The 26,882-nt window shown below is 49.6% G+C and overlaps 1 protein-coding gene across 11 annotated transcripts in view; it reads right to left on the bottom strand.

The window, feature by feature from the left end:
* The window catches only part of Zfhx3 (zinc finger homeobox 3), a 1,006,519-nt gene that overhangs the window by 86,096 nt on the left and 893,541 nt on the right, over positions 1–26,882 (bottom strand). For all 11 annotated transcript variants that reach the window (XM_063278047.1, XM_039098313.2, XM_039098314.2 and 8 more), the window contains 1 exon segment: positions 16,090–16,321. In XM_063278047.1, coding sequence (XP_063134117.1) covers positions 16,090–16,321 — 232 coding nt within the window.

The following is a 26,882-nucleotide window of genomic DNA, read 5'->3' as shown; positions in this document are numbered from 1 at the left end:
AGTGGTAGAAGAGAAAATGGCAAGAACTTGGCTCAAAGGATCAAAGGAAGGAGGACAATTTGGGGTCTTTGTTAAAATCCTTTCTTTAGCTAACCTGCTCTGCTCACTGGCATCTGACAGAGCTTCTGAGGTCTGACAACATCCCTGGGTCTTTTTTTCCCTGCCTCCATTCGTCATTCTAGACATAGGCTGACCCTTCTCCATGGTGCTTCCTTACCACCCATCCCCTCAGACCCATGAAGGACAAGGAAAGGCATCTCTCCTGTTCAACTGTGCATGTGCATGTGTCTGCCTGTGTACGTATGCATGTGTGCACGTCCCTATCCCAGAAAGGGGTCATAGACAGCGCCGGTTCTTCTATTCTATATTCCCTCACAGCAGCATATGTGTCCACTATGGTTTAATACACATGTAAAGCCCAGCATAGCCAGTTTCCAATACCAAAACGTGGGCGAACAGCCGCTGAACAGCCTCAAAGTGACACCCGGAGAAGAGCACCCAGCACACACAATTTGCATTTGTAAAATAGCTCTCCTTCAATGGAAATCCACCTACACTGACTCGTTTCCTCTTACTGGTGTGAAGGGTCCCTGCCACCATTCTGTCATCGCCACATGTTTACGGACCTCCCCCTTTATTACTCATTTTATTTTTCCCATTAGTATACACCTCATGTATGAGGTAGTAAAGGCCAGGTCCCCCACTTCTTACACTTCAAAGTTTGCCTTTTTCTTCTCCTCGCCATAAAATGGGCGACTGCCTGTTGTTGAAATGACCTTGAAAATGCATGGGGAGGGTGGGATGACCTCAAAGGAAATAAAATCCGAGCACAATCAGTTCTAACAGTGCAGTGTATGCTGGTATGTTTTAAAGAAGATGAAGACAGCTGAGTATGGTTCTGTGTCTTCCTCTGTCTTTGGGGCCATATCCTTAAATATTAATCTACGACGCTACCTCTAATGGCTACCTAGATTTCCCATCACATTGGCAGAACACGGTTTATTTAATCCTCTCCTTATCTTCCAAAAGAAGGATGGCTGAGACTGTAATTGCCCCCCTCATAACTGCTGGTTGTCTAAACACTCCCCTTAGTCAGGAACACTTCCTGCAGATTAGAACTGTATCTAGACAGACGCTCCAGTGACAGTCACGTCACCACGTTCCAGCCAGTAAGATAGAAAGGAAGAGAGCAGGGCTCTGGTGGAGTGTTCTAAAAAGGCAGGCACAAATGGAGCACAAGGGTCCTCTCCTGCTCTTCCCTAAACCTCAATGGAGCAGCAATCTTGAGATCATGACGGGGAAACGACAGGCTTGGTAGGAAGGGCTCCATGAAATGGCCGACAGAAACCCAAAGCCTGGTGACTTGGTGAGGCCTTCCCTCCTGTGACTGGCTGCTTTCCTCCCAGAGGGGGGAGAATTAAAACTCCTACCTTACTCAAGCCACTCAGGGTGTCACTGTCATCTACAGCTAAATGCCTGGAAAGGAGAAACCACGTGGGTCCTATCCACTTTGCACAGCTTCAAAACTAAGGCACCAAGAACTCACAGGCACCACAATTTCCACAGATACTCGGCCTAGTTTTGCAGAGATGGATCCTGAACTAGACACTGTGGGGCCTCTTCTTTTGGGAGGACTGACTAGCCCAGGGCTCGGGGGCTTCTATCAAGAATCCCACGGAGAACCAGCTGGGCCCATTTGCTTATTTTGGGTGTTCTTCCAACTCGAGAGAACTGAGGGCAAAGAGAAAAAGGGCCATAGCTGGCCCAACCCTGTCTCATAAACACCCATGCTGCTGAGGCTGCTGGGCTCACCCAGATCCCCAGAGACAGTCAGTCAGGAGCAACTAGAAGCAGCCTCGGGGCTCTGGTCCCTTTTTCAATAGGGACAGCTAGTTTGGTTTCGAGCCCTGAAGAGAGGTATCAGATTCCATGGGAGCCCAAATGCCCAGGGGGTCCTTGGGCGCCACAAGAACCTTGACAGAGTGTGAGATTGTCCACTCAGCCTGGCTGGGTCCGAGTTACTCATTTTCAATGAGTAATAGAGGTTAGAGCTCTAGGTTAGAGGTAATAGCAATAGGTTAGGGCTTTGATGTGGTTTACAAGAGTTGAAGGGGAGCGACCATTAGAGACGTTGCTTCCCTTCTCATGGCTGCCGGTGATCAGCAACATCCAGTGTATTATGTGTGGTCCCGCTACCGGCGTGGATGAGACTTAGCCACACTGCAAGCTCAGGGCAGTCTAAACCAGAGGACAGCACGTCAGGCCACTGCTTACCGCGTTATCTAAAATGTCCAAGTTACCTCAGGTGGCAAGAACAGAATGTCCAAGGCAACTCTATTGTTCTCAGGTGAGGAGAGGCTGTGTGGGGGTTCCGAGGCAGTGCAGGAGGGAGGGACTCTTCTCAGAACCAGTGTGGCCAGTTCACCTGCATCCGGTGAGTGCTGACAGTTGAATTAACATTGAAAATCAGCTTAATTTTCTGTCACAGTGGGAAAACAAGCCTGAATTTTTTTTTTTTTTTTTGCATCTGAAAGCTTCATGCTATCTGTGTCTGACTGTCTGTCTGTCTGAAAACTGAAGACTGTCTTTGTCCCAGCTTTGCTGTCTAAAGCATGTTGGCAAAGTATCTGGTTTTAAATATTTCACCAGAACAACAGAGGTCGGAGAGGCTGGTTGGGGCAGAGTTTTCTTGCTCCTGGTATATTTCAAGTTCTTCAGCAACAAGTGTCTTTGAGGAGCCGGACTTGCTTAAAACAAAAAAATCAAGACAGAGGTTTTTGCTTCCAGTCAAGAGAAGCTCTGATCCTCCCGTGACTGCTGGAGGTAGACTGGAGACTGGTAAGACACCGGATACAAGATACGGCTGTGTCCAGCCTGCCCCGCTCAGTCTACAGTCCACGGCCATGATGCTGCTTCCTCTCCTCAGGGCACCACCCAAAGGAGATTTTTTTATTGGCCAAACACTTGGTTGGGAGGGAGGGTCCTGTGTATTTATATTACACCTCCTTTTGTTCTACCAGGGCACGTTGGGGGAGGGGAAAGAGTTATGATGAACTTTAATAAAAACAAAATTAAAATGATTAAACCTTTCATATCCTTTAGAGATAATCTCTCTCTTCTGCCGGCTGGTCAGACCACAGCCCGCTGCTGCTCTTCAACTCCCCCTCCCCCTAAAGAAACAAACAGAAAAAGGCTTCCCCGGGGCTAGATTTTTGAAATAAATTAAATTTGTCCTCACACACGGCAGACAGGTGTGGTGGAAACATTCTTTCCAGACATCCAGGAAGGATGCCAGCATCCTTCTCTCAAAAGGACCTTAAACAAGTGACCAGAAGACATAGCTCCCCCCTCCAACCCCCCCTCCCCAAAAACAAAAATCTAGACCGACAAAATCCCAGTCTACATTCTTGACTAAGGAAGGGCCAGAGAAAACAGTAGGGTATGGCACAGATCTCTCTGGTCTTATGTGTTCCGAGGAAGTCTTCAGATCTGCCCGGGGACTGGGCACAGAGCCACCAAGGGATGAGGTGGCTGCCTGTCACGGGTGGGCCCCCATATGGAAGTCAGAGATGGGTTATCAGGCATCCAGATGGGACAGCAGCGACCTCCGGTCACATGGCCCCAGAGACACTAAGTGACATGAAATCCTGCCCTGGAAAACAGGCATGAAGCTTCGGGTGCCGGGATGCTCTGCCTGACACGGACACCCGTTGGAGGGGCAGCTGGCCAAGGAGTTCTTTCTCTGCATGTGGTAGCCAAGGGCTGTCCTGATTTGTCAGGACCCAGGTTTGTACAGAAGCAGATGATCCATCTGCAAGGTCAAAGGTAGATGTCTCCCCTGTGCTGCATGCATAGGCAGTGGGAATTCAAGTAGGGATTCTGTCTTTTGAGAATTGAGGGCAGGCATGTTGAGCCCTGGCCTGAAGCAGACAGAGCCCCACATGGCTGTTCTGATCCCTGATGAGTCCCAGCGTGGACTCCTCACTGTTCAGAGTTGACATGAGTCCCTCAGGCCTTGTAGCTGCTCCATTCTCCAGGTTCCGGGAGATACGGTGCTCTGTGGCACCTATCCTAACCTTATCTAGAAGCTCCTTTTCCTGGAGGACTTTGGGGGCTGGAAGTCAGGAGACATGACCCATGCTAGGACTTAAGAGACACAGGTTACACGTCTACTCTAACCTCAACAGTGGCAACTGCTTGGCTTTCTGGTGTGTTCATATGTCGACTGGAGTCAAGCCAGTCAAACCAACCTTACTCCCATGACCTGCCTGGAACCCGGTGTTCTGCCACATCCCCACTCCTCTGCCGGATTTCCGTTCCTCAAGGCCAACCTCCCCAAGACAGGATCCTCCCCTTCCTTGCAGCCCCTACTGGAGAGGCCTTTCCTGAGCTCCTTATCTGGAACAAACCCCTGTCAGTCTCCATCCCTGGACACCAACATCCCATATTTGTTGGGAGTTTGCCAATGAGGAAGGAAAGACCTGAGTTACTTTCTTCTCCTTGCTGGCTGGTCCTCCAAACCGGTACAGCCATCTAGAAGGTAAGGCCAGGGTTTGCAGGACAAAAGAGCTTGAGTTCCTCTAGGCTTGGGTTTTCACAGTTGTGGGGTTTTGTTCCAGAGGAGCAAGAAAAGGCAAACATGAGCCCCTCCTCAGCCTCGAGGCAGAGCAGGCCAGAACAGTAGTGAGCAGAGAGAAGCCTAGCCGCTGGGTGGCCAAACATGGCGAGGACGGAGCAGCTAGCTCTGGTCTGCTACAGCGCAGTAGGGCGGCAACTGTCTACAACCACTTGTGATGTATTTCAAAGTAAACAGAAGGGTTTAAAAGTTCCCGGCACAGAGAAGCGATTCATGTTCGAAGTCCACGTAGGACTTCACGCACACAGTCCATCCCTGTGCAATGCACATGGGTATCCGATTGTCTTACCTACTCTACAGATGTAGACAATTACACCTCCATAAAAAGATACACGTAGCACAGTCCTTTTTCCTTTCCTGTTTCTTTTGATTTTTTACTTTGTATCTTCCTTCCTGTACCCAATTTACACTCATCACCTGATTCCTCAACTCTTCAGCTCCTTGCTGGCCTTCTAGGACTTTTCTCTTTCAAAATATTTCAGCCCCAACTGTATTTTCCCCCCTTCTGGAGGACACGACACAAAGGGGTAAGCTACAAGCAAAGGGCCAGAGAAAAAAGGCTTGCTGGGAAGGTGCTTGCCAAGCCAGGAGACCTGAGCTTGATCCCTGGGACCTCTGGGACCTCCGTGATGGGAAGAGAAAACTGACGACCACAAGTTGTCGCCTGACTGCCACACGCCCCACTAATCAATCATCCGATTTATTTAATATTTTTTTAAAAAGGAAACCTTAAGTTCTCTGGTTACTTTCAGTCAGTGAAATCCCTAGGATGGAGGCTCGCTCGGTCTATTTATAAGACATAGAATTCTACTCCATTCACCGAATGTGGCAAGGCAGAAAGGGACGGTGGAGCCATTGACCGTGATCAGAGCAAGGAAACGAAACTTTAGCATGGGGGTTGGGGATTTAGCTCAGTGGTAGAGCGCTTGCCTAGGAAGCGCAAGGCCCTGGGTTCGGTCCCCAGCTCCGGAAAAAAAAAAAAAAAAGAGAGAAACTTTAGCATGGATCCACGCTGTGCTGTTCAGTCCTCCATAGCACGTACGGGCAGCATACGCGTAGCAGGGGCTCAGCTCGGGCTAACTGAACCCATCTCACAGGGACCAGAAGACTCCCCAGTAGGGCTGGCTGTGCTTTTGGGGGATCAGGAAGAGGGTGTGAACGGGGCCCTGCAGGACAGGTGGGACAGGGATCATGGTTAAGATGCACTTGGAGAACCGAGATCTGACCTGCTGCTGAAGAGTCTTCTGCTTGGTCTTATTCCCTCTAAGTAAGTCTCTCTGCTGCTCTCAGCCGGGGCCCCATGTTGAGGACAGTGTGCTGTCAGTGGAAAGCTGGAGAAGGCATGGTAGGGCCCCCTAGCACTGAGGGAGGCCATGGCCAGGGTCCCTCCCTCCCTCCCTTGGCTTCTGCAGCCAACTCTGCGCTCTACTCTCTTGCCACACCCAGAGTAGAGAGAGAAAAGCTGGAGAATGTGGCAGCAGCTTATCACAGAGTCGAACGTTACACACGGAACTGTGTTCTTCCCAAGCGCCTACACTCGCATCCTAACCACCAGGACCTCAAAGCTTGCTTTTGTCTAGAGAGGGAGGTCTTGCCATAGTAATGTAGTTACAGAGAGACCTTCAGGATGGGCCCTAACCAATCTTTCCTTTCGACAAGAGGGTTAAACTGCTGGGGAGATGGCTCAGAGGTTAAGAGCATGTGATATTCTTCCCGAGGACCCAAGTTCGGTTCCCATCACCCACACAAATCAGGCGGCTTGCAACTAGTTATCTCTAAGTCTGGGAGATCTGGTGTGCTTTTCAGGTGTCTATAGGAGGCAGGCACGCATGCGGTATCCATGCACATGGGCAAGCACTCACACATGTGTGGTATGTACGTGCACGTGTGGTATAATACACACGCACAGGCACTTATAAACAGACATAAAATAAAAACAAACAAACCTTCCCCAAAGTGGGCGGGGGGAGACCAGACCCTAACAGTTGGTTTCGAGGAATGCTCACACTTGGAGAGAAGAGCAGGAGAGAACTAATTACGGGAACAGGAGAGTTGGCAAGCCAAGAAAATGACCCTGGGACGGACCAAACCGTACAACAACTTAGGATATATGGGGACTACAACACCAGACAAGCCCATTCTGAATAAACTGGATGCTGTCCAGTTTTTAATATTCTAATTAGCACAGAAGTCAAGAGTCTTTAAAAAAACAAAAAGCACTGAATAGCTCCTTTTACTAGAATAAACACATAAGGTCCCAAGATAGCCAAGAAATATAAAATTATAAGAAGCCCTCAAACATCTCCTCTAAAACAACTTAACTTTACAGAGTCCTTTCAAAGTCCCTTAAAACTGCCGATGGGAAGAGATGTGAGGTGTGTGTGTGTGGGGGGGGGGGGGGTGGTTACCAACACCAAATACCTGTCCAGAGATATGTTTCTACCATTCAGAGAAAGAATATCACAGAATCTACTCAGCCTGGTAGATGGCACAGCCAATGGTGACTGTCCACTCAGGACATGAGCCAAACAGAAATCATGAAGAGGGCATCCCACACCTCAGCTGGTTCTGTGCAAGCCTGAGAGCACCTGGCACGGGAACCAGTGCCTGGTCCAGCATCCCGAATTACTTTCTAACTGTGCTGGAGCAGTGGTGATGCACACACACCAGGCAGATGGGCTACTGAAATGCAGAGACTTAAATTTTGCCATTTAAACCTGAGTCTCAACTGAGGATCCTGAGGGTCTCTCTTGTTGGTCTCCAGGGACCCGAGAGCGGCAGGCACAGAAATGGAAGCTGCAGAGTTTCCCAGTGCTTGCCTATGTTTGGGGCTGATGTGGGGGTCATCTGGACTGTAATCCTTACAATTGGGTAACATCTGTGCATCGAGGAATAGTCTTTGAGCTACTTCAGTGGGCTCTACTTCTCCTCTGGCCCTTCACCAAGGCACAGGATCCCTAGGGGATGTAAAGTAGCCCCGGAAATGGACACTCCAGGCATCTCCCAAGGCAGTGCAGGTACAGATCCTTACTTTTCTTTAAACACACACACACACACACACACACACACACACACACTCTCACACGTACATGTGCACGCAACACCACACACGCTCTCACACATAAAAACACTCTCTCTCTCTCTCTCTCTCTCTCTCTCTCTCTCTCACACACACACACACACTCACTCTCTCTCTCTCTCTCTCTCTCTCTCTCTCACGTACATGTGCACGCAACACCACACACACTCTCACACATAAAAACACACTCTCTCTCTCTCTCTCTCTCACACACACACACACACACACACACACACACACACACACACACACACACACACACACACAGGAACAACAATGAAGGCATTGGCTGCCAAGGCTGGAATGGAGGTCGGTACAGGAGGAACCTGGACACAGGCTGGGGCAGCTGAAGAGGCCACTGCTTCCTGCATAGCCGCTGACATTTTAGGGTCCCTCCCTTCCATTGAAATCCAAGGACAGGAGCCCCTAGTGCTCGACCTAGCAAAAGCACGTCTAATGGCTACCTCTCAGGAACAAGTTCTAAATTTTCAAGTTTCTTAGACAGTCCTTTGTCCTAGGCCATGAGAGATCAAAGTTTCGCTAAAGCAATGCTTAGTACGAAACAACCCTAGGGTTCTATTGTGGGTGCCACGTCTCTGAGCTCTGATTGTCTACCTGGAATCTCCAGGAAATCTGGGTACATCAACGGCAGTCTTCAATGTTCACTCTTCAACATCCCGCTAAGCCCCACCTAACTCCAGAAACCACCATGAGGTGATGAGTCCCCATTCCCATTTCTTCTTTTCTTCGGGAGGTCACTTCGTATCATCTTCCTAGTAGAGAAAAAGCCACCGGTGTTGTGGCTCTTAGAGTGGGCCCACTGGTGGCCACAAGGGCACACAACAGTATATCCTTCAAGAGGAAGGTACAATGGAGACACAGCCAAGGACAAGCTAAGCTGACATCTAGTTTGCCTTTAGGTACCAACACAAAAAGTCCCATCGACCCATGAAAAATCAAGTAAGGAAATAAAATAAAAATCAAAACAATAAGACTATGGAGTAAGAAGACATGAAGGGCTGAGACCTTCTGTAACCCGAGGCTACTGATGCCAAGACAAGCGCTACAGAGGGAGAGGCCCTGTTACAGAAGCACAGCTTAGGTGGGGCAGGAAGCTGTGGAACCTGGAACCACTACACAGGTGACATTGCCGGTGATGTCGCACTCTCTCCAGAGAGACCCATCCAGGCCAGGACTGTGTGGCAGCATTGAAGCAGCTCCATGCCCAAGTCCACCTTCCAACAGATCAGATTATTAGCATATTTTCCAGAGAGCCAGCAGAAAAGTTTAATTGCCCCTAATTACCTAGATCACGAAGGTTTCTGGGTAACGGCTCTCAGAGTTCTGGCCTGGCATTGACGTCATTTCCCTGACTCCAGCATCATTATATCCTCAACTTACAGACACGAGCCTCTCCAAGGTGCCTTTCCACCAGACACCGACACCCAGGGGCCACCGCTACAGGAGGCTCTCACGTAAGCTGTCTGAGCGTCGACTGCAGGAGGCTCCCATGTAAGGCGTTTGTCCGAGCATTGGCATTCGCGGAGCTGGGATGCGTGGGGGTGTGCACGTGCCTGCATGGGTGTGGGGGCGATGACGGGGGTTGGGGACTCCAGCATACACTCAGGAAGGACTGACAGAAGGAATATGTAATCAGAAGCCATCACAATTACAAATGTAAATGAGCAGGCAATTGGCACTGACCTTTGTAGATTGTTAGAGGACTAATTAAGGCAAATCAAGAACTCTGTTCCAACAGAAAAACAAGGCTGCGTACAGCCCGGGAACCACTCCTGGCCTCCAGAGGTGGGTGCGGAAAGCACCAGAATCAGAGGAGAGCCAAACCACGAGTGCTTTGTACCCACAACAGAAAACCAGCTCTGTGAACAAAAGCCAGCCGAGATTTATTTCTTGCTATGCTGTGAAGCGATTTGGCCCAGAATCTCAATTAATGGACGTCACCACTTTGAGCTCTTGCCTTGCTTGGGCCTGGTGCTGTTTGACGCCACATAAACAGATCCCTCCCGAGAAACTGCCAGTGGTACACAGTAATAAAACTCTGCTTAAACGTGGCTGGTTGGAAAGGCATAAGGAAAACGTTTCTTTGGGAGCAGCGAGCCATATCTGATTCTGTAAACCTGTACTGCCCTCTGGGCTTCTGTTGATACGCCATGGTGCCGTCTGTCCGTCTGCAAAGAGTCTTTCTAAAATACATCTCAACATTTACAACCTTTGTCCGCACAGACCACACTTAAAATAGAAGACGTCCTGTTAGTGCCACTCCTCCAACGCCCAGACGCGAAGCCACCCCGATTTTTGTTTGCCCCTCTGCATTTAACTTTTTGACTTAGGCATGCTTTAGTGCTGGGCTTTCCCAAACCCTGTCAGCAAAGACCCGGGAAGAAAGGGAGAGAGAGTGGAGGCCGTAGGAAAGCAGAGCTTCCAGTGCGAAGAGCCGGCCGGCTGCAACGTATTTTTGTGCTGTGAGAAAAATTATACCGAAATGGCAAATAATTAGGTTATTTTTGTAGAAGTTAAAAAGATGCACTTGGTGTGTAGAGGGTGGCTTCCTGCCGATTTTGAAAGCAAAGCCAAATGAGGACGCTGGAGGCTGGCCTTGTTCGCTCAAGCCCAGTGAGTCCATGTGCGTTCACTGAAACTTGGCTTAAAGAGAAGACTCACCAAGAAGCCAATGAGCCTTCAGTAAAGAGCTCACCCAAACACCTCATCACCTAGCCAGCTGCACTTAATTCCCTGACCCCAGAAAGTCACTGCACCGGAAAACTTCAGCTGTGCCTCCCCCCCCACCCCCCAATTCAACAAAAGGTACAGAAGTCTCCCTTCAATGGAGGACAATTTGATTAAATTAGGAGTGCACAAAGCCTGGAGCTCTCTGTCTACATGAAAGAAAAAGTAGCTGAGGGAAGAGGGATATAAGGAAAGCTGGGAGGAGGGTGATGGGAGGAGGGTGATGGGAGGAGGGTGATGGGAGGAGGGTGATGGGAGGAGGGTGATGGGAGGAGGGTGATGGGAGGAGGGGAAAGAGAGGAAGGAGGGTGATGGGAGGAGGGGTCGGAGGGAGAAGAGGAGGGAGAAGAGGAGGAGGGAGAAGAGGAGGAGGAAGAAAGGGAGGCCAATAGCAGAAACACAAACGGCCTCCTATATTCTCTAAGCTTAGGACACTGATAAAGTAAATTAACTACAGCTTCCCCCAGGAGCCAGAAATGTCTTTTTAATAAGCAAGCCAGGAATTGAATCCTACCAATGACACATCTCCATGAGCTTTCCCATCCTTCTCGAGCTTCAGCCAATCAAGGCAAAGCAGGCAGTTGATGGCACTCACTGAGAAAGCTTCCCTGCCTTGCAGACAGGAGTAAAATGAAAAGGCCACGGCCCAGCCAAGCCAAGAGACCAGCTGGTCTCTCTGGAAAAAAAAAAAAAAAAAAAAAAAAGACTAAACAAGACTAAAACAACCAAAGTGATAACTGAAACTCTGGGTAGAAATTAAAAACAAAATGTCTAAGGCAATGGTTCCCCTTGGGTAGGTGGGTGCACTGGGTAGTTTGCAGTGCTAGAGAGCAAATTCAGAACCTTGGATATGCCAGGTGAGTGATATAACAGTGAATTATATCCCCAGTGTGTGTGAGCTGCAGTGTGTGTGTGTACGCATGTGGGTACACATGTGACATATGTGGGGTATGCGTAATGTGTGTAGGTGGTGTGTGTGTATGTGTGTATGTGTATGTGTATAGGTGGTGTGTGTGTATGTGATGTAGTGTACGTGTACATGGTATGTGGGTAGGTGGTGTGTGTGTGTATGTGATGTAGTGTACGTGTACATGGTATGTGGGTAGGTGGTGTGTGTGTGTGTGTGTGTGTGTGTGTGTGTGTGTGTGCGTGCGCATGTGAGTACAAGGCATGTGTGTTTTCTATTTGAAGTGAGGTTAGAAAGAATAATGTAACACAGGACTGGGAGCCGAGAGTGGTACACGCCCGTATTCCCAGAACGCAGAGGTGAATGGGAGGATGGTTATGTGTTCAAGACCAGCCTTGGCAACCCAGCAAGCCAGCCTGGCCTACTGTAGACCCCACCCTGAACAAGCAGCTTGCTGTGCATGGTGGTGCATGCCTATAATCCCAGCACTTGAGAAGCAGAGGCAGGAGGACCCCTGCAAGTTCAAGCCCAGCCTTGTCTATATAGTAAATTCTAGGCTAGTCAGGGCTTCACAGACAGACTTCGTCTCAGAAACATAACTGACTGACTAAAGAGCCCCACAGGGCTTGGCTTGCCTGTTGACTTAAGATTAAGGCACCAACTCTTTGAGAAATGGTGGTCCACCAACCCACACCCTTTGGCAGGGCCTGAATGATTGAAGTCTCACCCTGAGACCCCCGGCTACAGAGCCAACACAATGAGTATCAATGTCAACTGTTCCCAGAATGTTTTAAAGGATGAAGAAACATGTTCATGCATTCCTGCATGTCTGCTCCAAGAGGCTCTGAGCAGCGGCAGACGGGTGAGCTCTAAAATCTACAGACTTGGAAGACGTGGAATCTCCCGGGAGGAAGTCCCTCGTGAGTTCATCCCAGCAGCCCTTCCTAGCAAGGCCATTGTAGAAAGTACCCGGGATGAGAGCATGGGGGGCTCACAAAGCAAAAGTGACCCTGTAGGGCTTGTGCACGCGGCTCTGTGAGACATGAACCACAGGAGAGAACCAAGGAGACAGAACTACAAAGTCGAACCAGAGCACGGGATGCCAGTGTCACAACCTCCAGGCAGCTGAACCAACCAATGACCATCTGGCTTGGGGTTAGGGTAGGGAGGAACCTGACAGGGGCTCACGGGCTTCCTAATGTCTCCTGTGGCACGTGAAGAGCACTTCCTGCTTGAGGGTCACGTCCTGATCCTTCTCTTAACGAGGACAGAACGAGAAGTGCTGACAAGGTCTGTGTTTACAAATTTGAAGCTGACAATCTTAAATATCTTGGTTCTACTGAGCCCCGAATGTCCCTTTTCTTAAAAGACACCCTTTCAAGTTTTTAAGAGCAAATCCCCAGGGAAGAGGGAGGCTATGTTTCAAGATGTGTTTCTCCTACAGGGGCTTCTAAAACAAAACCGGGTTCCTGTTAATGTCATGTATTACCTAATCGTCTGTCTCTTTGTCGTTGGCAGGGGATGAGCTTCGCCTCAGCACGTGCGTGGGAGAAAGGGGGGGGGGGCTGTTGGAGCAGCAACATGACTGGAGGCCAAAGACAATGCCAAAGGATTTGGAAATTCGGAAAAGGAAGTCTACCAACCTGACTCAAGTTGCTCATATACTTGGGGTGTGGGGGAGGCTAATACACAATAAATTAAAGGAAACGAGGAAGGTAGCATGTAAGAAAGCCATTCCAGAGCAGACGGCATAGAGTGGGGTCTCACACTAGAAGGGAGGGGGCCACCTGCTCCATTGCACAGCCCCGAGTGAGAGGCCTGCTGTATCCTACTCAGTTTGGAGCACTCAACTTCACTAATGAAAAAGGGGACTCTGAGGGGGAGGGACCTTGATGCAGACAGTGGTGGAATGAAGAGAATCCTGTGAAGTGGCAGTGGGGAAGGGACAGGACAGGACCAGGCAAAGGCTAAAACACTCTGGTAGGACTGAGGGTCCCACAGCCAGGGGATGCAACAACCTCGGGCTTTCAGGGCAGGAGTGTCCATGGGTGCCCGCTCTCACTGTTGCGCCTCAGTGCACACACCTGCGGTGGGATGGGTTCAGACTGGATCAGGAACCTTGCAGATGAAAAGAGTTAAAACGCCCACCAGGAAAGCAGCCACCTGGAAACACGTGGGAAAAGACACATGCTTCCCGGGTCTACAAGGCCTGGCCCCTGCCAACAGCGCATCCCTCAGCTTCCCATCCTGGTAGAAGATGCTCTCCCAGTGGGAGGGAAAAATCCCCATCTCTCAGCCTGTGGGTGCACCCTGTCATGCCGGAATGGCAGTTTGGTTTGGAAAGAGAAGGCAGCCAAGGGGCCATAGGATGATCCTGACAGGAGCTGGTGAACTTGGGGCTTTGGAGGGGCTTAGTGAGATGCCTCTAAGCTGACTGGGAAAACTGAACATGCAGCACTCGGAGATTAGGAAATGTCTGCTCTGGCAGCGTTGGGTAAGCCATGAATTAATCATGAGTACCCAGGAAAGCAGAGAAAACAAAAAGTTGTACAAGAAGGTAAATGAAATTATAAAACTCTACAAGGCTCGGCTGTGATTAATATTTATAGAGTTATAATAATGAAAATACTGAATATTAATATCACCCCTAATTATTATTTCATCCTAATAGGATGATGGGGAGGGGAGAGGAGGGGGTCTGCTGTGGGGATGAGGGTACACAGGAGGAAAGCTACAGGAGCTGAGGTGAGGTGCAGTGCCTGCTGGCATGCGTGGGCACTAAGTGTCACTACAGCTGTGGCAGGGTAAGCACCCACAGGGGACTGTGGGGTGCACAGTGTATATCGGGAGCAGGAGAGATGTGTGGGAGAGAGCCTGGGGCACGTGCACAGGGATATGTGTGAACACAGCATGCTATGGCATGTGTTATGTGCTATGTTGGTAATTGTGTGTGTGTGTGTGTGTGCGCGCGCGCGCGCGCGCGCGCGCGCGTGTGTGTACACGGGGCAGGAGTGGGTCCAACGAATATCTGTGTGTTGGGGGCTTGCAGGTGCTTGCTCATGTGGACGGGGGTGGTCTCTGTGTGTGCTTGTGCACTCGTCAATGTGGGCGTGTACGAGCGGGTTGGAATGGGAGGGTTTACAGAGCAGCACACAGGGGAAGTTCTTCTCCTGCAGCCCGGACCACCAGTATTTTAAGAAATAGTAGAAACACGCTGCAAAACATAGAGCTAAGTGAGAAAGGGAAGCAAGTGCGAGCTGAGCCGCCGGTCATCCCAACCTGGAGAAGGGGGAGGAGGGCCCGGCCATTTTTCCCCCTAAGGTTTATGTAATTTTTCAAAACTGGGAACTATCCAAATGCGGGCCTGATCTGACAGTTCACAACTAAGTCTCCATGGAGCTGTGGGCTGAAGAGCTACTACAGGAGGAGAAGGGCGAGTAAGGACGGGAGAGCTCACGTGTGGTTATGTCATCATAGGAAGGGCAGGACAAAGGCAAGTACGATCTGGGAAACTGACCAAGAGGTGGGAGTACCGGGACAAGCGGGGGAGCCTTGGAACATATGTGGCCACACCAGCAGGCTAAAGCTTTAAGGAGCCGGGGGCTGAGGACCAGGGTCCAATACCCACTGACATCCTGAGGACCAGAAGACCGAGAGCCATGGACATGCATGGACAACCCTCCTCCTCTCTCCTAGAGAGAAACAATCTGGGACTGAAGGAAGAGAAGACCTCACTGGGGTACGGGAGCACAACCCTTTCAGTGACTAGTAGGAAGCCTCTGGAAGGCCCCCGGATCCCCTCGCAGGCTGGCTTAGTGACAGAATGTCGAGCACACACTAGCGATGAGCTGTAAAAACTTTTTTTCTTTCAAAAATCATGAGGATTTCCTTAGAGAGTAGAAATGAGGAAGGCCTAATTTGACGGCATTTCTTTTGTGCTTCTGAGACTAGGTCTGGCTGTGTAGTCCTGATTGTCCTAGAACTCACGAAGTCTGTGCTCTGCCGGGATTCCAAGTCTGTACCACCAGGCATGTCTTGCTCGGTTGTTTTGAAAGAAACACATGACTATCTTGTACTGCCAAGTTAAGAGACAGGGACTGAAAGGTTAAAAAAATATTTTCTTTTTTTAAAGAGGAGTTAATCCTACCAAATGAGGTCCCATTAGGGATGAGGGCTATGTGGGAGAATGGGAGAGAGAAAGGGTTTCTACAGATGAGAAGGTAGGAAGGCAAGAAACAGCAGAATCACAGTCCATAAGTAGCAGGAAGCCCAGAAGCCTGGGCCAGCGGGACAATGAGTCCCTTTCAAATACAACTAAGGAACCCGTAACAGGCATTAGCTTGGATGTTCCCTGGAGTTCAGTTCTGAAGCCCTGGCTTTGGGGCCACAAACCACTCCTAGCCTACAGCCCAGGCTCCCACGTACCATCTACCAAGGTAGTGTACAGCAGCGACAGTAACAGAACCCAGAGGAACACGGGGATTGGGGGTGGGAGGCCTGCCATGGGTCTGCTTCCAGAATAAGATGTCTATGAGTTAGTTCCCTGTGGTTGAACACCTGCCTATCGAAAGGTGATTCTTTAAAAAGGCACCGATCCAAACTCCTTCCATCCAGGAGGCTCCAGGGACAGACAGAAGGAGCAGCCACATTGATAAGCCAAGCTCGCCCACAGTGGAAGCCTTCAGGAGGCTCCTGGCCCCTGGTCGTGACAGGGCTCACCTGGGTCAGTGGAGGGGCACCTGCGGATGGTGAAGATCTGGCCGAGGTCTTCATCCTCCTCCGGGAGGCCCTTCTGCAGCCGCTGCAGCTTGCGCAGGCTCTCGCTGCGCTGATGCTTCATGGAGCGCACGTGCTGGATGAGGTTGAGCTTGGCCTTGGTGGAGTAGTTGCACAGGACACAGTGGTAGTAGCAGCTCTCCCCCTCCACGCCACTCTCATGCTGCTGCAGGTGCTGCGGGGGCGAAAGAGAGGGACACTCCCTTGGTCAGGCATTCAAGGCATATCAGGGTACAAGCCACTCTTGTACTGCATAGGCCACAGGGAGCCATGTGTCAATGGGACATGATGGCTACTGAGGAGGTTATTATCTGGGGAATTTCATTTTCCCCAGTGTCATCTTCTCTGGAAGCACTTATGGGATGCTGATATATACATAGGTGTACACACACATACACACACACACTCCTGTCCCTCCCACATGGCCCATCCCAAGTAGCTTTTTCCATGGTGCCTGTTACCGGTACTCATTAACAGGGCCTTCCCAGCATTCACGTAAATATAAAAGGCTCACCCTTTCAAATCCCAGAATGGAGGTGGGCAAACTGTGGCCTGATACCACACCTGACTACTCACTGTCTGTTTTCATTAATAAAGTTTTATTAGAATGCGGCTACTGACAGACATACAATTTCGAAACCATTTTGAAGCAAGAGAGTTGGACAACAGTGACACAGATGCATCGCCCACAAAAGACTAAAAAAATTACGATCTGACCTTCACAGACAGCCCCGCCCCCCGTCCGTCCCTGCTCTGGTGACAGCTCATTGTCTACTACCTGTAAAGTACCTGGGTCAGTCATGCATAATCGAAGTACACATCGGGCCATTTCCATAATAAAAACAGCTGAGCTTTTTTTCCAGTATTTAAAGGGATGGATCTGTCGATGTAGTGCAGTTGATAGGTGCCTGTCTAGCGTGTATGAAGCAGGGGGGTTTAGGGAGTAGTGGTGCACGGCTGTGACCCTAGCACTCAGGAAGTAGGGGTAGTGGAGTCAGAAGTTCAAGACCATCCTTGGCTACTTGTGAGTTTGGGGCAAAATAAGACTATGGGGGTGGGGGAGGTTTTAAAATTAAAATTAGCCCAGCTGAGCATCGTGGTGCAAACATAATCCTAGCACCTGGTGGCTGGGAAAAGCAGGACGATCAGAAGTCCAAGGCCAGCCTGATCTACAGAGTCAGCTCATGCCTCAAAACTAAAACAAAGCCAGAAGTGCAATACTGAAAGGTCGTGTGGTTCATTGCTGGTCAGTATCACTGGTCCCAATTATGCTCCTATTTTGTTTGGCAGATGCAACACGGACTCCAGAGCGTGAACGTCCCGGAGCCAAAAGGAAGCAGAACACAGGTGGGTGAAAGTGTGCGCGCCGGAATAGCAGGTGTCACAGATCCAGTCCCCAGAAGCCAGCCTGCGGCGGCACCTGTGAGACTGAAAGGCATCCAAGAGCAGAATTCACCACATTCTCCTACCTCGTGGGAGGAAATGGGGGAACCCTGGGTGTCTAGTAACAGGGGCCTGATTTGCTCTTGGTGTAGAAAGGGCGTGTCTTACTTCAGACTCTTCCGACAGGAAGAGGGAGTTTACCCAATTCAGTGTACACGAAGCTGGCAAACAATCCACAAAGCTTAAGAGGTTGACCTCAATAACCCAGCTATGGGCAGAGAAAGAGCTAGAACCAGCTTCCCTCCCCCACGTCATACAGCCAGCATCACAGAAGAAGTACAGATGATGTAAGGGTCTCGTGTACTCTGTGTGGTTTGATGGACTGTCCCCTCCTGCTCTCAAATCTGGTCACCAGGGCCTAGACAAGCGAAAGCCTCCAAACAGCCTTGTGACAAAAGTCTCCTTCCTGATCCCAATGGGTCTGGGCAACGTCCACGCCTTGATGGCGGTTTCTGATCCGGTGGGGAAGGGGGCGTGGGGGATGTTCCCCTTGTCTAGCTAGTGAGGCAAGGCATGGCAAGGCCAGAGTGCTCAGAACACGGCGTGCTTCCTGAGAATGAAAGGAACAGAGTGGCCGGGCAAGCGAATGCCAGATGACACTGCCCTGGGGCTCCTGCGCTCGCAGGCTCACAACCTGTGTCCACCGGGAGGGTGAGGAGAATCCAGAAAGTTTGCACATGCTCAGATGGAGAAACAGGAGTGCACCCACAAGGTAGCACAGCAAGTTTACTGAGTAGAGAGGGTGGAGGCCCTCCATCGGGAGGATCAACTGGAGCTTCAGAAAAAAACAAAAAACAAAAAAACCTGTGCCGACCTCCAGGTGCAAATGCAGAGAGCATCGCAGGCAGCGAACGGGAAGGTCCACCTCCCACACTGGGACTAACAGTAAGAACCTTCTGGAGATAAACTGCTACTGGGGCTTTCCCTTCCATTGTTTATCTTCAGTGTCTCCCCTCTGAGACGAGACTCCTCAGAAGACTGAAAAGAGTTCGAAACAAGACAATGTTTTGTGGAGCGGGGGTCACACCTAACAGCATTCTCCAGGAGCTTCTTGGAAAACCTAAACTTTCTCAGTGGGGCCTTCCTGGGAGTAAGGGTGTGACTTGGGACTAGAAGCAGAGAACATGGAAACTGCTATCACAGAGACTAACAAAAATAACGCTTATTAAAGTCTCAATTAAAACTGAGTGACTAAAAGCTATCAGGAAAAACAAACAAACAAAAGACCGAACCAGGGTCCAGAGTGTCCCATTTCCTCAAGGGAGTTTGCTGGCACTACCATCTAGCAAGATTCACAAAGCCTTAACTCCTAATCCCTACCCCCACGGTTCCCCAGGGAAGAGGACTCCCTTGCAGCGATGCTCTGAGTCTGAAACACAGTGTCAAGACTCGGAGGTGAGGGTGCCACCCCAGCTGGCTGGGGCTCCCAAGTCTCTGAGCCAGAAGAGGAGGAGGCCAGGACCTAGAGTCAAACAGGAACTGAGAGTTCAATTGTCTTTCTGTTCTTAAATCCAGGGGCTCTCGGATGTTCAGGCCACACATGTCCTGAACTGAAATAAACATCATGCTGACATCTTTTGCTTTAAAAAAAAATGTGGTAAGAAAATATTCCAGAGCCATTCTGTTCACAAGCTCATGTTCTTAAGGGGCAACCCGCACAAGTGTCCCCAGTTTTCACTTTTGTCTGCCGTTGGAGAATTGTTTTGGAGAAGGAAATGGCCACCCATCACAAACCATGTAGGAAAGAATAAAAAGAAACAGAGAGTCCTAAACCACAGTCCCATCTACTGGTAGTAACAGGGTGTGCGCACACACACACACACACACACACACACACACAAATACGACACACACATACATACACACATACAACATACACGTACACACAAATACAATACACACATACATACACACATACAACATGTACACACACACAAATACAACATACACATACCCACATACACACACATACAAATACAACACACACATACACTCACACACATACACATAAATACACACAAATACACATACACACACAAATACAACACACACACACAAACACACACACATACACACACACACAAATACAACACACACATACACACATACAACACACACATACACACACACAAATACAACACACACATACACACACAAACACACACACATACACACACAAATACGACACACACATACATACATACAACACACACATACACACACACAAATACAACACACACATACATACACACATACAACACACACGTACACACACACAAATACAACATACACATACACACACATACACACACAAATACAACACACACACATACACTCACATACATACACATAAATACACACAAATACACACACACACAAATACAACACACACATATACTCACATACATACACATAAATACACACAAATACACATACACACACATACACTCACATACATACACATAAATACACACACACACAAATACACATACACACACACACAAATACAACACACACAAATGCACTCACAGCGCATACATGTGTACACATCCCCCCCCCCCCCATTCAGATTTCCTTTTATAGAATGGGCCTGCCGTTGCTTACCTTCATGTGACAAGCCCAGTACTTAATCCTGCTACTTCTTGTTTTGTCCAACCTGGAATCAACAAGGACCCAGGGTTTGCAGCAGACTGGTTTCTGTCTGAGCCCTGCACACCATCCAGTGACTCCCCAGCTGTGTGTCCACCCCTTGGCCCAGCTGTCAAATTCTGTCTTCCTCACTAGGGGCACTGCCTCTCCCCAGAGTCCCACCCTGGGAACCTGCCCCATGCAAGGCAGCAGGGGCGGGTGGGGCCTGAGACACAAGAGGACTCCATGGGGCAAGTCAGGCAGCCAAGGACATGCCTTCCCTGCAGAAGAGCAGAGATGTTTTCATTTGGAGAAGGAGGGAGAATAATTTGTTCCTGACCCAGCTAATTAGAATACCCTCAATTGGGATCACAATGTATTTAATTAAATTCACTGTAATATATGAAGAATCCACCAAGGCAGAAATCCCACTGGTACACTCAATAACAGAGCTACCTCCTTTCAGGCTTCTTGCTCTCCTCGCCAGGCAGGAAATTTTTCTCCCACGCAAATCCTGAATTCCCTGACGGACATTCTGTCTCTATCCTGGAGTTCTCCCATTGGGGCGGAGGGGACCCGAGTTTTGTTCAATTCTTTCTCTTTCCCCCCTTACTCTTCTTCGTCAGGTCATGTGGATGGTTTGAACAGAGCCGAGCAAGGGCTTCAGCTGTGCTGGGTGTGCAGTTATGGTCCCCTGGGACTCAAGGGACGACGGCGGTAGGTGGGGCTCATTTGCTGGGATGTGTTTGGGTTTGAGTCTAAGTATCTACAACCCCTGAGACTTAAAACCAACCTTAACAACAGGGAAATCACAAGATAACCACAATGGCGCCCATTCGGAGCTCCCCGCCAGAGGCCAGGGGACAAGGTCCCTTCAGTTCTAATAATGCCACGGTATGACTGTGACATCCAAACTCTGAAATCCACATGTCTCTGAGCACCCTGTAGAAATCAGCACAGACAGCAAAGGACTTAACTATGGCAAGGTCACCAACGGGAAGATACAAAGTCACGCAGCTAAATGGCGAACGGTGAAACCCAGGGCCATCTAAACTTTGGGGGCCCTGCAGCCTTGAATGCAAGGAAGCCTGAATGCAATGTCTTCCAAGTCCCGCTTGTTAGGACGTTGTCTACAGGAGCCCGAGAGAGACCAAGGCTCTGCTCTGTCCACAGCACTGCAAATAATGACCAGGTGAATGTATGAATGGGTGGGTGGACAGACAGATTGTAAACTGCATGAATGAACAGGTGGACAGCTGGGTTACCAGTGAGATGCATGAATGGATGGGTGAATGACTGGGTGGGTGGGCAGATGAACGGTAAACTGTATGAATGAAAGGTGCAAAAAGACCATCTTAGAAGCGCCACCAAGGGGGCTGGGGATTTAGCTCAGTGGTAGAGCGCTTACCTAGGAAGCGCAAGGCCCTGGGTTCGGTCCCCAGCTCCGAAAAAAAGAACCAAAAAAAAAAAAAAAAAAAAAAAAAGAAGCGCCACCAAGGCAGAGTGGCTTACAGCCGAAGACTCTTCGAAGAAGGAAGAAGCAAGAACCCAGCTTGACTCAGACTTAGAAGCAGAAAAGATCTATCTCTGGTTTCTCTAAATGACCAGCAGCCAGCACGGGAAGACCAGGTGGCCATCATGGTGAGCCACTGGAAATGGGGCTAGCCTGTGCCAGCAAGCTGGCATCCTGTGCTGATCATATGGGGGCGGCTCTTCGTGTGACTCCATCTGATGATAATTCCTGGCTCGCTGTGCCCTCAATGCTCATCTCAGCCATAGAGAGCACACTGTTCCTCACATGGGGACACCCCAGGTCCTGCACCTGTCTCCACGACTTGACTCGGGTCAAGAACGAGAGCCCTCCACACGGAGAGACGCCCCTGACAATGGACCTGCATGTAGTGTGTGTGCAAAACTCAAGTTCGTATTTAAAGAAGGAAGGGAGAACCAGAGACCGGGCTGCACACGCTGTGGGAGTCGACCCATTAATCTGTTGTGCGAGCTCGCCCCGGCCGAATGTGGAAAGCCAAAGAGGGCTCGTTAGAAAATAATTCATCATGGAAAAAAAAAATATGCTCCTGCTACTTCTTTCCCAGGAAAACTAACCAACTAATGTCAGAGAGCATTGATTCCTATAAATCTGAAGAGCCCCCAGCTACCTCCTCCTCCTCGGCAAAAGGAAACTTCTAACGTCTGGTTCTTCATGCATGGGATGTAAAATATTGATCAGGTTTGGTCTCGGCTGCCCCTTTAAAGTAAAAATGGACATGTGTGTGTGTGTGTGTGTGTGTGTGTGTGTGTGTGTGTGTGTGTGTGTGTGGTCACAAGTACATACACGCACAATTGGAGTAACGCCTGTTACTATTAGCACACCCCGAAACACCTCTTCACCACACTTCAGAGAACATACCATGTAACTCTATTTTGAGGGTAAGGGGAAAAAAATGGCAAAACTCTCTGATGGGGATGGCAGCTTCTAGGCATCCATCCCAGTGAACCAACTATGCCAGGGAACCCCACGTCTCCCACTGGTCCTAGTCATCTGCTGGGTTCTGAAGGACACCTCAGTAAAGGCAGGTGAGGGGAAGCCTGTAACTTCTCTCCATCTACAAAGCTGCAGGCTCCCAATGGAGGGAGGGAGGGCTCTTATGGAACAGCCCCCTGGAAGAACAGACACCAGCATACAGAGGGCTTCCGGTAGTTGGGTAAAGTCAGGGTACAGTATTAAAATCGCCCCAGAAAATCAGATGGGAATTAATTAGGAACATGTACAAGAGCCCAGCTTAGCCTGATTATGCTCCAACACTGAAAGTGGAAGTGAAGACACAGGCACGGGAATGCTGTGGGGCGCAGGGCAGCAGACTCCTGTCCCAGAAGGAACTCAACTCTGAGAGAGGTTATGAGACCGTCCTCAGGTCTCTCAGTGTTCAGCAGACAGAGAGGATCTGAACCTGGGACAGGATTCCAAGGGCCTGCTGTTGGGCTCAGCCCTGATCTGAAGGCCCTTTCTGGAACAAGAGGCTCCCGGGGCCCAGACATTCACCTCGAGTGCCTATAAAAAGAGCCCTTTCGGATGTGATGCATCCAGGGCTGAGGGCGGTTAATTTTTTTAATCAGTGAGGTTGAGTTAGTCTCAGACTGAATGTCACATTTTCGGCATGACGCGTGAAAGGTCAACCTAAATATATACATATTTTCTGTTTAATCTTGGCTTTTCATCCACTGGTGCCCTCGTCCTTGGTGCATGCTAATTTAGCCCTGTTTCACCGTAGGAACCCCACAGACGCCATAAGATATGATTTATAAGGAAAAAAAGAAAAAGCAAAAGAAGTAAAAATGGTCCCTAGATCAATCGTTCGGGTGGCTCTGCCCTATTTTCTGGTTTCTAGGCCAGGCTCCTCATGTCCCAGAACAAACTCCTTCCAAACTCCAGGATCCGCGCTCAGAGTCCCAGCTGCCGAGTCCTTCCCCTGTGTGAACACTAACTACATGGTCCCTATGTCGCAGTATTAGTAACCTTCTGCCAGGCACGAAATCCTAAGAGGGAAATAACTACGTAAATTTGCAGCCCTCTGTGGACTGTCATCCTGGGCACGGAATATTTCTGGGGAAGAAAATATACAAATATGGATGCTTGGGGCATGTCGGTACCTTAGCATAAAGTCCACGCATCTTTCCCTGTGAGGGAAATTCTAAAAAGATGGGACCTAAGAAGGCTAACACTGGAATGACCATCCTTCAGGAAATGCTCTGGCCTGCCCCAGGCCCTGGAACTGACAACCTTCACCAGGCAGGACAAAAGTCTGACAACTGTGGCCTCCTCCGTTCACTGATACGGTCGCCTTCCTTGGCAATGACTCCCCGGTCCTCGAAGATATAAGTCATCACGCAAAAATAAGAGTCACAGTACTGTTCCTCCCCTGGCCAACCTACTGTTGATAATGCTGGTTGCGGGGTGCACTGTGGCTGGACACTGGTCCAGCAGGAGACCCTCAAGTGAGTCTGTGAGGCCTCCGTTTCCTCAGTAACTGAACCTCCTCATCCCACAGCTGGGGGGACTCAATAGCATGCATATAAAATGTTTATTAACGATACCTGATACACAGTTAGCTTTCATAATAATTAAGGCTACTGTTGCTTTCGTTCTTCAAACTCATTAATCTTTGGGCTTAAGAAGCGAGCTACTTAACATTTCCCTCAGAACAACCAACGTTCATGCCTTCCTGGATCCTAAAGGGGAGGCCGAAATCAACAGTGAAGGAGCTGTAACACACCGAGTTTACACTGTGGTCGGGAGAGCCTGAACACAGGCGTCTTCCTCTTTGTGAAGAGAGGCTCCTTATTTACTGCAAGTGCTTTACCCAGAATGCCCTGCTGCTGGTGTAGGTAGCCCAGGCCCTTGCCACATGTTCACCCGTCCCTTTGTCTATCGGCATGCCGATATGGTGAAAATCAAGGGTCCTGGTCCTGTTCTTAATGAAGTCTGTGGCCACCCCAGGTGAGGACAGAGAAGGCATGGCTTAGATGGCTGGGGGGGGGGGGGGTGCACCTTCCCTCACTCCTAGCTACACTCTGAGGGGGTCACTCATTTGTATCTCCAGCGCCATGAAAATCCACGTGGCAGAGGCAGGGAGAATGGCTGCCTGGAGGCTCAGACAAGGGCTATGGTGTGGAGGCATTCACACTTGCCAGGCCTCCACCGCAGAGGCCATTGATCAAGCCGTGTGAGAAGCTGTGAGTGAAAATCCTTTGGAAAATGTGAAGGGCTGTCTGCACGTTTGGCACTGCTGTGACCGTCACACTGCGAGCCCAGATCCTGCCTCATAACACCTGACAGACAGGTGGGTGCCCGCCACAGGCCTGGATGTTTGTGACACAACTCGTGTTTTTAGCTCAGTGGCTCTCCAACATGGTAACGGTCGCGTTGATTGGGAGCGCCTGTGCGTGGGGCGGATGCTGCTGTTATGCCTCGAGTTACCAGGGCCCCTTCCAGGGAGTTCTAATTCGGCCAGAATTTATAATCAGATGCCAGTGCTGAGACCGTGGCTTGGACAGCAATCACCAGAGAAACAAAGGGACCCAGGTCAGAAAAACCCACAGCAGGAAGGGAAACGTCCAAGGTCTACAATCTCTATACCCTGCTGTTTTCCTAAAGGGAATTTTAGATTCTTGGAAAGCATGTCAGATAAATGGCGCCAAGACCTGCACCAAGAATTCACCTCCTTAATGAAAAGTCCCTGGGAAGCAGCTGCCCACTACAGGCCTGCTTCTGATACTCCCTGAAAGTCACAAGTGGCTCTATTCATCCTCCTCGAGCCCTTCCACCTGTAGTCTAAAGTTTCCCGAGGCTGTGGAAGGGACCAGGACTGGTGGCAACTAAGCGGAGGGCATGGCCGGGGTCCTCCTCTGCTCTACCTACCTGCTCCAGGCACTTGGCCAGACCCTCTCTGGAACCAAGCCCACAGTGACTCTCAACCAAATAGGGAAAAAAAGAGAAGGGTCTTTAAGATTCCTCCCATGCACTTCAACTTCCTGGTTACTGCTTCTGAGAACATGAATTTGGTACTCAAAACCATGGGGCCTCCTCCTGAATTCCCATGACTTGCTGCCAGGTACGATTACCACCTTCATGATGAGGGAAGCCATCATTAGGAACTACCGCCATGCCACAGACCAGGGATACGGAAGATCCACAGGGCTAACTTACTCATAAAGCGGTCTGTGATTTTTTTTTTTTTAAACTCAATTTCTCCCTTGAAAAGGGAAAACAGGAATAGAACAGAGAGTAACTTGACTATGACAGATTCAGTAGGGATCCTCCTGTCCACTGCTAACAGCCCATCCTTTCTCCTCTAAGTCCGTTGCTTTTGCTGAAAGTTGAAGGGAACAGGAAGGGGGACAGGGGAGCAACAAGGTAAAAGAAACTTGACTGTAAGTAATAGATTTGAGTGTTTGCCAAGAGACCAAGACACGGCCATCTGCAGGCTAGACGGCCAAGTGGCGAGGGGGACCATTTCATGAACCGTGACATGGCTACAGTTCCTCTGCTCTGCTTTCCGGACCCCCCGGCCCCAATAAATAACCCAGACAAGCACCCTGTGCACTGAGCACGCACACACACACACACACACACACACACACACACACACACACACACACCCCACACCCCAGTCTCATTAAAAGCCGATATTGCCGGCCTCAAGATGGAGAGCTCGGCATGGATTTTACTGAACGTTAAATCAACCGGTGAGCGCAGCCAGCAAACTCTGTGGCACTTTAACTTTAAATAATGCAATAATTATTGAATTTCCTTTTTATAACTGAAGTGCTGGAATGTAAACAATGGGGCTGTAATTGCAGGAAGGGGGAATCAATAGAGGCAATCGTTCTCGGCCATGTTAATTGTAAATACAATTGCTCCAAGATGTCAGCCGTGTTCTTCTTGCTTCCAGAATCATCCTAACGGATGACAGAGTCCAGCTTTCCCATTACAGCTGTTCGTTCCTTTAAGAGGTTCTCAATCAGGTCTGATCAACCTGTCAAGATAATGCATGGAGTGAGTAAGACTCTTCCAAACACAGGCTCCCAATCAATAGCCGGGACCGGCTTAATGAGGTGGGGCTAAGGCCCAGGGGGAGGTAACAGCCCCCAGCCTGTGCCTAGGT

This window comes from Rattus norvegicus, chromosome 19 (genome assembly GCF_036323735.1).
Source record: "Rattus norvegicus strain BN/NHsdMcwi chromosome 19, GRCr8, whole genome shotgun sequence".
NCBI lineage: Eukaryota > Metazoa > Chordata > Mammalia > Rodentia > Muridae > Rattus > Rattus norvegicus.
Note: the sequence above shows the minus strand (reverse complement) of the source record. Positions and strands in the feature narration are given on the sequence as shown.